Consider the following 11,914-nt stretch of genomic DNA (forward strand, 5'->3'; position numbering starts at 1 on the left):
GGGTGGGGTCGGGGGGTGGGGTCAGGGGGCGGAGTTTCCACTCCTCTCCTTTGCATAAAAGACAGCGACATGAGCGCGCACACGGTGTCCGCGTACAAGTGCTTCTGATAAAGGGGGACAGCATCTAAACAGGTAGCGTCATGAGTTTTATATTTGAAGCGTTGTTTTCAGTGTTTGTTTGTGTAACTGTGTCTTTGGAATGTGTTTCCCGTCTTTTACAACAGATACTCAGATATTTACAACGATCAGCCACAACATTAATACCATCTGCTGGTTTTTATCTAGTGATCCACAGGTTGGACACCAGTCCGCAGCTAAACTGCACGTAGCAAGCTGCAGAATGATCACGACACCTGACAGTGTCCATTTTGACCCCTGTCCTCCACAAAATTACAAACAACAGGTGGTATTAATGTTGTCACTGATCAGTGTGAAGGCTGATTAGCAGATGACCAACTGAAGATTAGTAGGCTGCATTCAGAATAAATGGCATCATTAGAATTGTTATTAGTGTGTTAGTGTTAAGCCTCTGTATAGTGTAGGTTATTATAGCATATCACTGCAGTCAACTGGTCCTCTTCAGGCATCTAGTCTGCTTTGAAGCAATAGCTACACCTTGGTCCTTGGGTAGGTCACCGGGGCTTTGTCTGCAGGCACAGTGATTCACACCTCTTTCTGGGATTTATAGCACAGAATTAACATCGAGGAGTAAGAGGATACTTACTTTACAGTAGAGTAATAGTAAAGTAAAGTCAATCTGTGACTTGTACTCTGTACTCTGGAGTAGGTGAAGTGTCCATGCCCTATTCTACTAAACACTGCCTAAAAAGGTTAAAGGTCTAGGCTATAATCGGTGTGCAACTGTTTCGTGAATGCAATCCTAGAGTGGCGTGCAATAATACCCAATCAGTGGCCATAAATAGCCTGCACGATGGTTGGATGAATGAGAAATACAAGACTAATGTTATGGGAGTAGATGTCTTTTCCAAAGACGATTCTGTCCTTATTTGTTAGATCATGTCATTGTGAGATGTACTTACAACGTTCTAAGGGATTTGACAGAAGTATTCAGACTGCTTAATGGACATGCGCTTGATTTTGTAACAACATTGTGATTATACATTCATGTCATTAGTAGTGGTGGCAATAAAAGTCACCTTTAGTTGATTAGTGGTGAATCAAATTGAGGGCCTCACTTGTTATTTGAATTATTAAATAGCAGTTTATACAAAATGATCATTGAATAATTTTTAACAGATGATATGAAAATATTTGTATTTATTTTTTTGTGTGTTTTTTCTAGAACTGCAAGGTTATAAACTCCCTCCTGTAAATAAACCTAAACCTAAACTTTTTTCTGTTCGCATTTCAGTGACTGGCTTTTGTTTTAATTTTTATTCCAGCTTTGTTCTGTATTGTGTCATGATTAGGAAGGGGAATTAGAAATTTTACACAGGTAGCATGTGTTTAATGTCCTGAAGTCAGCAGGCGGTGTTACAATGTTCAGTCATAGCTCACAGTAACATGCATTACTTTTAACATGCACTTCCTCTTTTCTTGTTAATTATGTGATCTTATCTCTTAGATTTAGTGTGTTTACTATTCCATGAGGAAGTTTATCATAAAAATTGTGGCCATGTTTCTTTCCACATGATCGACATGACTGGATCCCATTTCCTCATACATTGTGGAAAAAGTCTGTGCATTGACCAGTTCACTTTGTCTCCTCCCACACCACCCTAATGTAAGATGGTGTGTTCCAGTTTCTGAGTCAGTGTGTTTACATGCACTCTAGTAACTAGGTTCCATTGGTTTTCTCAAGTAAGCTTTTCTCAATTGAGTAAGTAGTTGTCATGTAAACTGGGACCTGGTTTCCATTATTAGAGTAGGGGATTTTCCCAGAGACTTTTCACTGTGTATTTATTTTATTCAGTCAGTTGGCACTGTAACAAGGAGCACTGTTCCTGTCCGTTTCCCTCTCACAGTCAGTCATCTCCCCCAATACATATAAAAAATGCTTTTTTCTGTCTTTATAAAGTTAAAATATGTTCACCTTACTTCCAAAACAAGCCAAACGTAGAGCAGAAATCAGATTACTCATTTGCTGAATGCATATGCAGACTTGTTTCCCATTACCAGAAATAAATGGTTACTTGAATGTATGTAAAGTAAACACACTTGATCTAGGGCAATCATCAGTGGGTAGGGCCAGGTAGTAGCCTACGTGGACAAGGTTGCCCACCATTGTATTTTGTGAGAGAGACATTACTGTTGTTTGACTGAGAAATACTCTTTATGTTGCTGTTGCTTCAGTCACAGTAACAGATGTTGCTATAGTAATGTGACTTTACAGGGCATGACAGTTCATTTAGTTTAGTTTTTTAGTTGTTGTTATTTTCTGAAGATTAAAATTATTTTTGCAGTTATGATATAAGATATTCAAGTTTTGTTTTAACTTGTACAGGTTCATACTCTCAGAAGTAAATATTTTGAGTCACAACATGCTATGGATTTTCTTCTCCAGGTTTTGGTGCCTGCAATGTATAGTGTAGTTAGTTCAAAAAGAAATCAGAAGGTACTAAAAGGGCGATGTGCAGCAATACAGATCTCAATGTAAACAAATAACATTGAAATCTAGATTTTGCTTTAATACAGCTAGATAAGTTAGACACACACTACCCTCCAAAAGTATTGGTTTCATAGAAAAATGAATTGTGCGCATGGAAGATTCATCATTAATATGGAAAAATTGAAATCTATCTGATAGATACGATTTGAACCAGCCTAGTGCTGTTAATTCCAATGTCATGTTTCAGTTTGTGTATAGTGTTGCATCCCTAAGATCTAACAAGATGAGTATAAAGAGAAGTCTGTTGTCTGAAGCTAAGAGAAGACCGTTAAAGACTTTTCCACGCTAAGCTGTTATTATGCTATGATGCACTCTGACTGGAAATCCTCATACAGGTTATACCTGTGCAGGTGGTCACATAATTGCTTTGAATCTATCTTTTACAAGATCTAATAGATAAAGAGTTGGTTAAATGATAAAAGGGTTGAATATTGATCCATAATTGACCAAAGCCAAAGAGTTGGTTAAATGATAATAATAATAACATACGTTATTGATCCCCTTGGGGTAGTTGTTGTGTGGACAGCTACAGTAGTTGATGGCGCTACTGTGGGGTGTCTTGTCCAAGGACAACTCGACATGTAGCTAGGACTACTGTGTCTTTGAGGCTTGGGGGCCTTTTTAGGTTTTTTGCGATTACTATACTACAGTAGCAGGATGAACTAATGCACTCCCCGGCAGTGGTAAAAATATTAACCATAAACATACGTTCTATTTATGTACTTCTGTTTATTTTTGTATAATTACAAATTGTCCTTTGTAATACAGATAGCATGTAGAATAGAATAGAATAATACTTTTTAATACTAAATTACTATTGATCCTTTTCAGGAAATGACTTTGTTACAGCAGCCTACTATAAACAAAAGCAGAGTACCCCTCAATCTACAGAACTATCGCTGTGCACGGTGTATGTCTATGTAGATGACTTAAAATAAAAAAAATCAACACTGATATCTATAAGACATACTGTGGTTCATCAGGGTGGCTGTGGCTCAATAGGTAGAGCCGTTATCTACCAATCACAGGATTGGTGGTTTGATTCCCAGTTGTCATTTCACATGTCAAAGTGTCCTTGGGCAAGATACTGAACCCCAAGTTTCCCCCGGTGAGTCAGGTCAGCTGCATAGCAGCTCTGCCATCGGTGTGTGTGTGTGTGTGTGTGTGTGTGTGTGTGTGTGTGTGTGTGTGTGAATGGGTGAATGAGATGCAGTGTAAAGAGCTTTGAGTGCCAGCTAGGTAGAATGACGCTATATAAGTGCAGAACATTTACTGTATATGAGTGACACTGCAGATTAAAGTCTATTTTTGTTACTGCTGCATTATAGCCACTGACCTCAACCCAGCAGACAGAGAGCATCATGGGAGGAGCAGTAGTGGACGATGGACCCTCTGGGGTAAAGCCACCTGATGGTGGCTGGGGTTGGGCAGTGTTGGCTGGCTGTTTTGTCATCACTGGCTTCTCCTATGCCTTCCCGAAGGCTGTCAGTGTCTTCTTCAAGGAGTTGATCAGAGAGTTTGATGTTGGCTACAGTGACACAGCCTGGATCTCATCAATACTCCTCGCCATGCTGTATGGCACAGGTAGCCAAGGATATTACATGCATGTACACTGATTAGCCCCAACATTACAACCAACTGGTACTTTTAATGTACTGTTGGACATGGATCAGTATAGGCCCTCTGACAGGTCTGCGGCTTCACAGCCCCATACACAGCAAGCTGTGACCCACTGTGTGTTCTTACACCTGTCAATCATGACCTGCATTAAATTCTTACTATGCAGACTACTGTCAACCATAGGATTACAACCACCTGCTGGTGTTAATGTTGTGCCTGATCAGTGTTTATCTGATAGTATACTGTTAATATCAGAGTGCTAAGTATGATACCTTACATGTTTATGTATAACACATGAATGCTTGTATGCTTTCTTAGGCCCTCTTTGCAGTGTATTGGTGAACAGGTTTGGTTGCCGACCAGTCATGATGGTTGGAGGCCTCTTTGCCTCTCTGGGAATGATTCTGGCCTCCTTTGCCACCAGTATTATATACATCTACCTCTGCACTGGAGTTATTACAGGTAAGGTTAAGATATATGCATAAATAGGACAATACAAAACAATATGTAATGAGGATACAAAAAAGTACATCACCAAACATTGCCTGTCTTTCTCTCCTCAGGTCTGGGTCTGGCACTAAACTTCCAACCTTCTCTCATAATGCTTAATCGCTACTTCAGTGAGAAACGTCCTCTAGCCAATGGCTTGGCAGCAGCAGGTAGCCCTGTGGCACTGTGCTGTCTTTCCCCACTGGGACAAATTCTCCAATACCAGTATGGTTGGAGGGGAGGGTTTCTCATACTGGGAGGCATATTGCTCAATTGCTGTGCCTGTGGTGCCCTCATGAGGCCCCTGCTGCCACCTAACAAACCCCAGGAGCTAGAGCAGAGTGCTTCCATACCTGCAGAGGACAAGAAGCCCCAGCCAAAGAAGAAACTGCTGGACTTCAGTGTGTTCAAGGACAGAGGTTTTGTCATCTATACCACTGCAGCATCTATTATGGTTCTGGGCTTGTTTGTGCCCCCTGTGTTTGTGGTCAGCTATGCAAAAAGCCTTGGTTATGAGGACACAAATTCAGCATTGCTGCTCACCATCCTGGGATTTGTTGATATGTTTGCTCGGCCTGCGTCAGGACTCATAGCAGGCATGAAGTGTGTACGACCCAGAAGTGTGTACCTGTTCAGCTTTGCTATGATCTTTAATGGATGCACCGACCTTATAGGATCACAGGTAGTAACAACTAAACTCTAAATTTGAACCTTAATTTATCTGACAGAAGTACAAAGAAAATATATTCAGTGTTTTCACTGTTCAACCTACCTGTAATTATATTTTAAAAATGCATTGTGATGTCTGCAAAACACTCAAAAAAGGGGCCAGAGTAATGTCAGTGGTAACACTATGTAGCATTACATTTCCTTTTAATTATACCTTTTAATAATTAGTAATTATGTAAAGTGAGGATACTAATTGTTGCAGATTTGCAAGTGAAATACACTGCTCAAAAAAGTAAAGGAACAGAGTATAGCATCAAGTCTATCACATTTCTGGGATATCTCAACAATGAGACAACTCCCAAAACAGGAATGGTTTTACAGATGGAGGCCACCTTAGACTGTCTGGGAGGTCAGTGACGGCCTAGTCCAGATCTGGGAGGAGATACCCCCATCCATTTTCTCAGGACCATGCTCTAATGTCAGACATGCAAACAAGCATGTGGGGGCCATATAAATATCTGAGTTCCATGTAGTTCCAAATGGACTAACCCTCCACGTGATTTTTTACTTTGAGCTTCGAGGTGTCACATTACTCAGTCCGTAGTAGTATAGATATCCAGGATGATCTGAGATCTGATAATTTTTCAGAGTGTTTCTTTAATGTCTTGGCTAATTGTCCTTGTCCTGTCCACTGAGACGTTTTATTTGTTTCATTTTTCTACAGTGTTTTTTTATATAGTACAGTTAATTTGAAAACACTGAAAAAAATCTTTATATTTTTGTCAAATAAGTGTTTAAACAAATTGACAAAAAAGTTCCAAGTTTCTGAACATGGGGTTTGAAAATGTATTGTAACTATACTACAATACTGTCAGTTAATTAGCATTGAATTAATAATCAATAAACTGGATTGGATTGATAATATAGTTAAGCTATAATTATAAGTTAATCATCCCATTAGCAAGGTGTTTTATCATTGTAAAAATGTTTATGTTCAGAAATCTCTTATCTGTCTCGTTGCAGGCAAATAACTATGCAGGTCTGGTGGTTTTCTCCATCTTCTTTGGTATGTCTTATGGCATGGTGGGAGCGCTACAGTTTGAGGTCCTCATGGCTATTGTAGGGACCGAGAAGTTTTCCAGCGCCATTGGTCTCGTGCTGCTGATGGAAGCTATGGCTGTACTAGTGGGACCTCCTGGAGCAGGTCAGAGTATAAAAAATGTTTCAGTGTGTGTTTTCTAACATTTGTACAAATTTGGAAATTCTAAAAATGACATGACAACTGCCTACTACACTGATCAAAGAAAAATTAAGGGAACACCTAAACATCATATCTTATACGTTTTGGTTTTGCCAGTGTTCTTGTCATAACTGGTATGGTATGTCATGAGGTTGGGGGGGAGGGTTAGGCCAGTCACGTAGCACAGGTAGTCCAGTCCAGTTGCTCCAAGATGGCATATATGTGCAGATGCAATCACAAACCCATTCTATTAAATTTCTAAGCTATCCCTGTCCTACCTACTGCTGATTACCAGGATCAGGTGTGTTCATCAGTGGGTAGGGCAGATATAGCTGAAAAACATAAAGGGCAGGGAGGCCTGAGGATCAAGTTTGGCAACCACTGCTCTAGAGCATGGAGGAGATACCAGAAGACAGGGCCATAGGACAACAACCCAAGAGCAGGACCTGTATCTGCCTTTGTGCAAAGAGGAACAGGAGGAACACAGTCACTACAGTGACAGCAGGCTACTGATGTGTATGTTACTGATGAAAGTTTCAGAAAGACCCCAGTTAAATTGGCTTTTGCCACAGAGCACCACAATTGACAGCACAATTGAATACCCCTTGAACCTTTCCACATTTTTTCACATTATGACCATAAACATAAATATATTTTATTGGAATGTTATGTGAAAGACCAACACAAAGTGGCATACAATTGTGAAGTAGAAAGAAAATTACAGTTATGAGTTTATTTATTTTTTACAAATAAAAAACTGCAAGTGTGCAAAAGTATTCAGCCCCCCTGAGTCAATACTTTGTGGAACCCCGTTTTGCTGCAATTACAGCTGCAAGTCTTTTGGGGTATGTCTCCACCAGCTTTGCACATCTAGAGTTTGAAATCTTTGCCCATTCTTCCTTGCAAAACAATTCAAGCTGAGTCAGATTAGAAGTGTTTTGCAGACTCCAACAGGTTTTCCTCCAAGATTGCCCTGTATTTGGCTCCATCCATCTTCCCATCAACTCTGACCAGCTTCCCTGTCCCTGCTGAAGATAAGCAGCCCCAGAGCATGATGCTGCCACCACCATGTTTGACAGTGGGTATGGTGCGTTCAGAATGATGTGCAGTGTTAAGTTTCCGTCACACATAGAGTTTTGCATTTAGGCCAAAAAGTTCAATTTTGGTCTCATCGGACCAGAGCACCTTCTTCCACACGTTTGCTGGGTCACTCACATTGATTCTGGCAAACTGCAAACAGGACTTCTTGTGGTTTTCTTTTAACAATGGCTTTTTCTTGCCACTCTTCCATAAAGCCCAGATTTGTGCAGTGCAGACTGTTAGTTGTCCCATGGACAGATTCCCCCACCTGAGCTGTAGATCTCTGCAGTTCATCCAGAGTCACCATGGGCCTCTTGGCTGCATCTCTGATCAGTGCTCTCCTTGTTCGGCCTGTTAGTTTAGGTGGACGACCATGTCTCGGTAGGTTTGCAGTTGTGTCATACTCTTTCCATTTGCGAATGATGGACTGAACAGTGGTCCGTGAGATGTTCAAACCTCGGGAAATCTCTTTATAGCCTAACCCTGCTTTAAACTTCTCCAAAACTTTATCCCTGACCTGTCTGGTGTCTTCCTTGGACTTCATGATGCTGTTTGCTCCCCAGTATTCTCTTAACAAACCACAGAGGCTGTCACAGAACAGCTGTATTTGTACTGAGATTAACAGGTGGACTCTATTCAGCAATAGGTCAACATTCAATCAGTCAGCAACCATCAGGCAACTTCTGCAGGCAATTGGATGCACTCAGAGAAAAGGGGGCTGAATACTCAGTTTTTTATTTGTAAAAAATAAATAAACTCGTATAATTTTCTTTCTACTTCACAATTGTATGCTACTTTGTGTTGGTTTTTCACATAACATTCCAATAAAATATATTTATGTTTGTGGTCATAATGTGAGAAAATGTGGAAAAGTTCAACAGGTATACTTACTTTTACAAGCCACTGTATGAAGTACCAGGATGAAATCCTCAGAGCGACTCTCAGACCTTACACTGGTGCAGTGGGCCCTGGGTTCCTCTCACTATAAGACAATACCGAGGCTCACGTGGCCAGAGTGTCACAGATAGGTGTGGACCCAAAAGCACAATCTGAGGCAGGCTGGAGAGTGAGTCTTATTTATTCAGCAGGCAGTATATATAAACAAAGAAACGGTGTAAACTAAGGGTGTTGCTCTAACAGGCAGGTGTGTAAGAAAACAAAAAGACAAAAATACAATAACTGGGTAAACTGCACTAGCAGGCAAGAAAGTCCATCAAAACAGGTTGATAACTGAGATCGGCTGCTCTAGCAGGCAGGAAGACAGATATACATACAGTCCAGGATTAACGGGTTCAGAGTGTCTTTCAGTGGCGCGGGTTCAGGTAAACAGATGCAGTCTTTCTAGAGAAGATGACGAACTGACAGGGGAGCAGAGTTGTGGAGTGGCTTATATAGCGATGGGGTGGAGACAATGACACAGGTGAACCAGATGAAGGTCAACAAGGTGGATGGAGGTTGAGGAGCAGGAACATGCAGGGGACGTGTGGTATCTGAAATGAGAAAGGGGACCATAGATGAGTACAGACAGAAATAGCAGAAAACAGAATGTGCAAACACACTTCTATGACCAATTATGAGTTGACTTGATGAATTGCATGCAAACCTGCCCATGATTAAAATCTTTAACTTGGCTTTTCAGATGCGTTATGCATTATGCCTGATGCATTAACCGTTGTTTTGTCATTGTGTTCTGAACAAATTGTACAATATATGTAACTAAAGATTTTAAACTTCAATAATTATTTTATTTTGTCAGCAGTGTATTACAGGACAACTTTTGTATCGATCCTTTACAGATTGAGAATGTCTTAGTATATAACCACTTAAAATACCTTTAAGCCATAACCACTGGTAACCAATCACATAGGTAACATCAAACAGAAATGCGGCATGAAGCTTAGAGTAGCTCATATATATGGCCACAAACAAAGGATTATTCACTATCACTTTCATGTTTTAGTTACTGATATTGTTCTTTCTCAATTGTCTTCTTGTATTATCTGATAAAACAAAAGTGTTTCATTTCAAGGGTCCAGCTTGAAGAAAACCAGTAAGCCATCCCTAATAATAATAATAATGAATACTTTATTGATCCCCTTGGGGAAATTAATATTATAATATTATATACTAATATTATGTACTTTCACTCTCCACCAGGTCGCCTCTTGGATACCACCCATAAGTATATGTATGTTTTCCTGTTGGCGGGCTGTGAAGTCACACTATCAGCCTTTGTGATTGCTTTGGGAAATTTCCTTTGCATTAGCAAAAAACACGAAGATTCAGAAGCTAAGATGGAGATGGCAATGACTGCTTCAGAGAAGGAGGGGCTGAAGCATCAGGTGGAAGTTGAGGATGCTGATGAAGGTGATGAAGAGCCAAAAAGAAAAGAAAATGGAAAAGTTACTGCTGTAAAAACACTGGAGATGGTGAAAAAGACTGGGCAGGAAGGTGAAGGGAACACAGAGACATCATTATAAAGAAAAAGACCTGCAATGAAACCCAACCATCTGTGCACCATAAGAACACATCAAGAGTACAAAAGATAAACTACACCATATAGAACGTGAAAAAAAGAAATAACCTAGGATAAAAAAGGATGATATGTTATTACCCTCTAAATGAAAATAATAGTTTCATTTTAAGGGTACAAGGCAGAAATATTCATTACCACAAACTGGTTTAACAACAAATACAGAAAATGGCCCTTTTTATTCAAGAAATGCCAGCTGTTTTATGTAGTATTAGGTGTCTGTGTTGATTTCTATTTAAACATACAAAGACATGCAAATTTAGGGCAAAGAAACAATTCAAGCTTTGAATCACACCTCAGTCTTTGTCACTAGATAGAGCTGGCATACATGTAGCTGTTCACAATGTCATCAGTGTTACCATGTGATCCGGAAAAGAGGGGGTTCCTGTCTTCAGAGTGTAGCAGCAGAGATCATACGGTGCTCAACTGTTTGTGACATGATGAGTGAAGTCTGACAGATAGTTATGCTGCGGTGCTCGTCCTGGTCATCATTGAACAGCAACAGGAGGAATATTGCCTGCAGCTCATCAACATATGACCATGTATTATGTCATGACAGGAGTTCTATACTGTGGTCACAAAGTAGGGACAAACTCTATTCAGTGGTGAGGACTGTAAGATGCTGTTCAAAGCCAACTGGACTAAATAAGCTGCTTCCAGGCTCTTGAATGACGTTCATTCATTCACTCATTCATTTTCCTAACTGCTTGTCCTCTTAAGGGTAGTGCTGGAGCCTATTCCAGCTATCATTGGGCCAGAGGCAGGATACACACTGGACAGGTCACCAGTCTCTAACCACACATTTTACAATGAAGAAACTTTTTTTTATTTTATTTTTTTTTAAAGTTTTTATTGACATTTATTGACAGTTTTTCTAACCAAGGGACACCTCACATTTAAAAACTAATATTTGGGCACCCAAATCATCTTCCAAATGCTCCTTGGTATATAATTAACATACAGTAGTATATTTACACTGTTTAATTATGTTGTTGTGTTCATCTAGTTGCCATGAATTTGCCTGTAGGGTATGCAGATCTTTACTGTATGAGTGTTATATATATACAAACTGATGAATGCGTGTCCTATGCTGGCTTTATTTCTCTGTAAAGATACTGCATTATGTTGCTAGTTCTTCTTTTGGTTAATTGCCAGATTGTGATCTGCTCACTATGCCATTTGTGCATCTTTTAGCAATAATTCATTATATCTGTTCCTAATAGAATACTAGGGATCAAGTACTTGCCTGGGTGACAAAAATCCACTCAGTGTTTTTTCCCCATTTTCCCCAAATAAATATGTTCTATGCACAAAAAGTCCACTACTGCTCCATATAGCAACAGGCTCAAAGTCACTGACAACTCAACAGTCAAATAGTATTATTTGCTGCTATCATATCATATATAATTTATCATATATATGTTATATGATTGATATATATATATATATATATATATATATATATATATATATATATATATATATATATATATATATATATATATATATATATATATATATATATATATATATATGTTATATGATATATATATATATATATATATATATATATATATATATATATATATATATATATATGTTATATGATATATATATGTTATATGATATATTTTCCCTGTCTTTAATAAAAAAA

General features: G+C 39.2%; 1 protein-coding gene across 1 annotated transcript; it reads left to right on the top strand.

Moving 5' to 3' along the window:
- Positions 1 to 95: 95 nt before the first annotated feature.
- Positions 96 to 11,543, top strand: slc16a3 (solute carrier family 16 member 3). The gene is made up of 6 exons (XM_026350647.1): positions 96 to 132; positions 3,958 to 4,213; positions 4,568 to 4,711; positions 4,813 to 5,420; positions 6,431 to 6,611; positions 9,885 to 11,543. Exons 2-6 carry the CDS (start codon positions 3,991 to 3,993, stop codon positions 10,205 to 10,207), a joined length of 1,479 nt encoding a protein of 492 aa, XP_026206432.1. The 5' UTR covers positions 96 to 132; positions 3,958 to 3,990; the 3' UTR covers positions 10,208 to 11,543.
- Positions 11,544 to 11,914: the final 371 nt, after the last annotated feature.

This window comes from Anabas testudineus, chromosome 19 (assembly GCF_900324465.2).
Source record: "Anabas testudineus chromosome 19, fAnaTes1.2, whole genome shotgun sequence".
Taxonomy (NCBI): domain Eukaryota; kingdom Metazoa; phylum Chordata; class Actinopteri; order Anabantiformes; family Anabantidae; genus Anabas; species Anabas testudineus.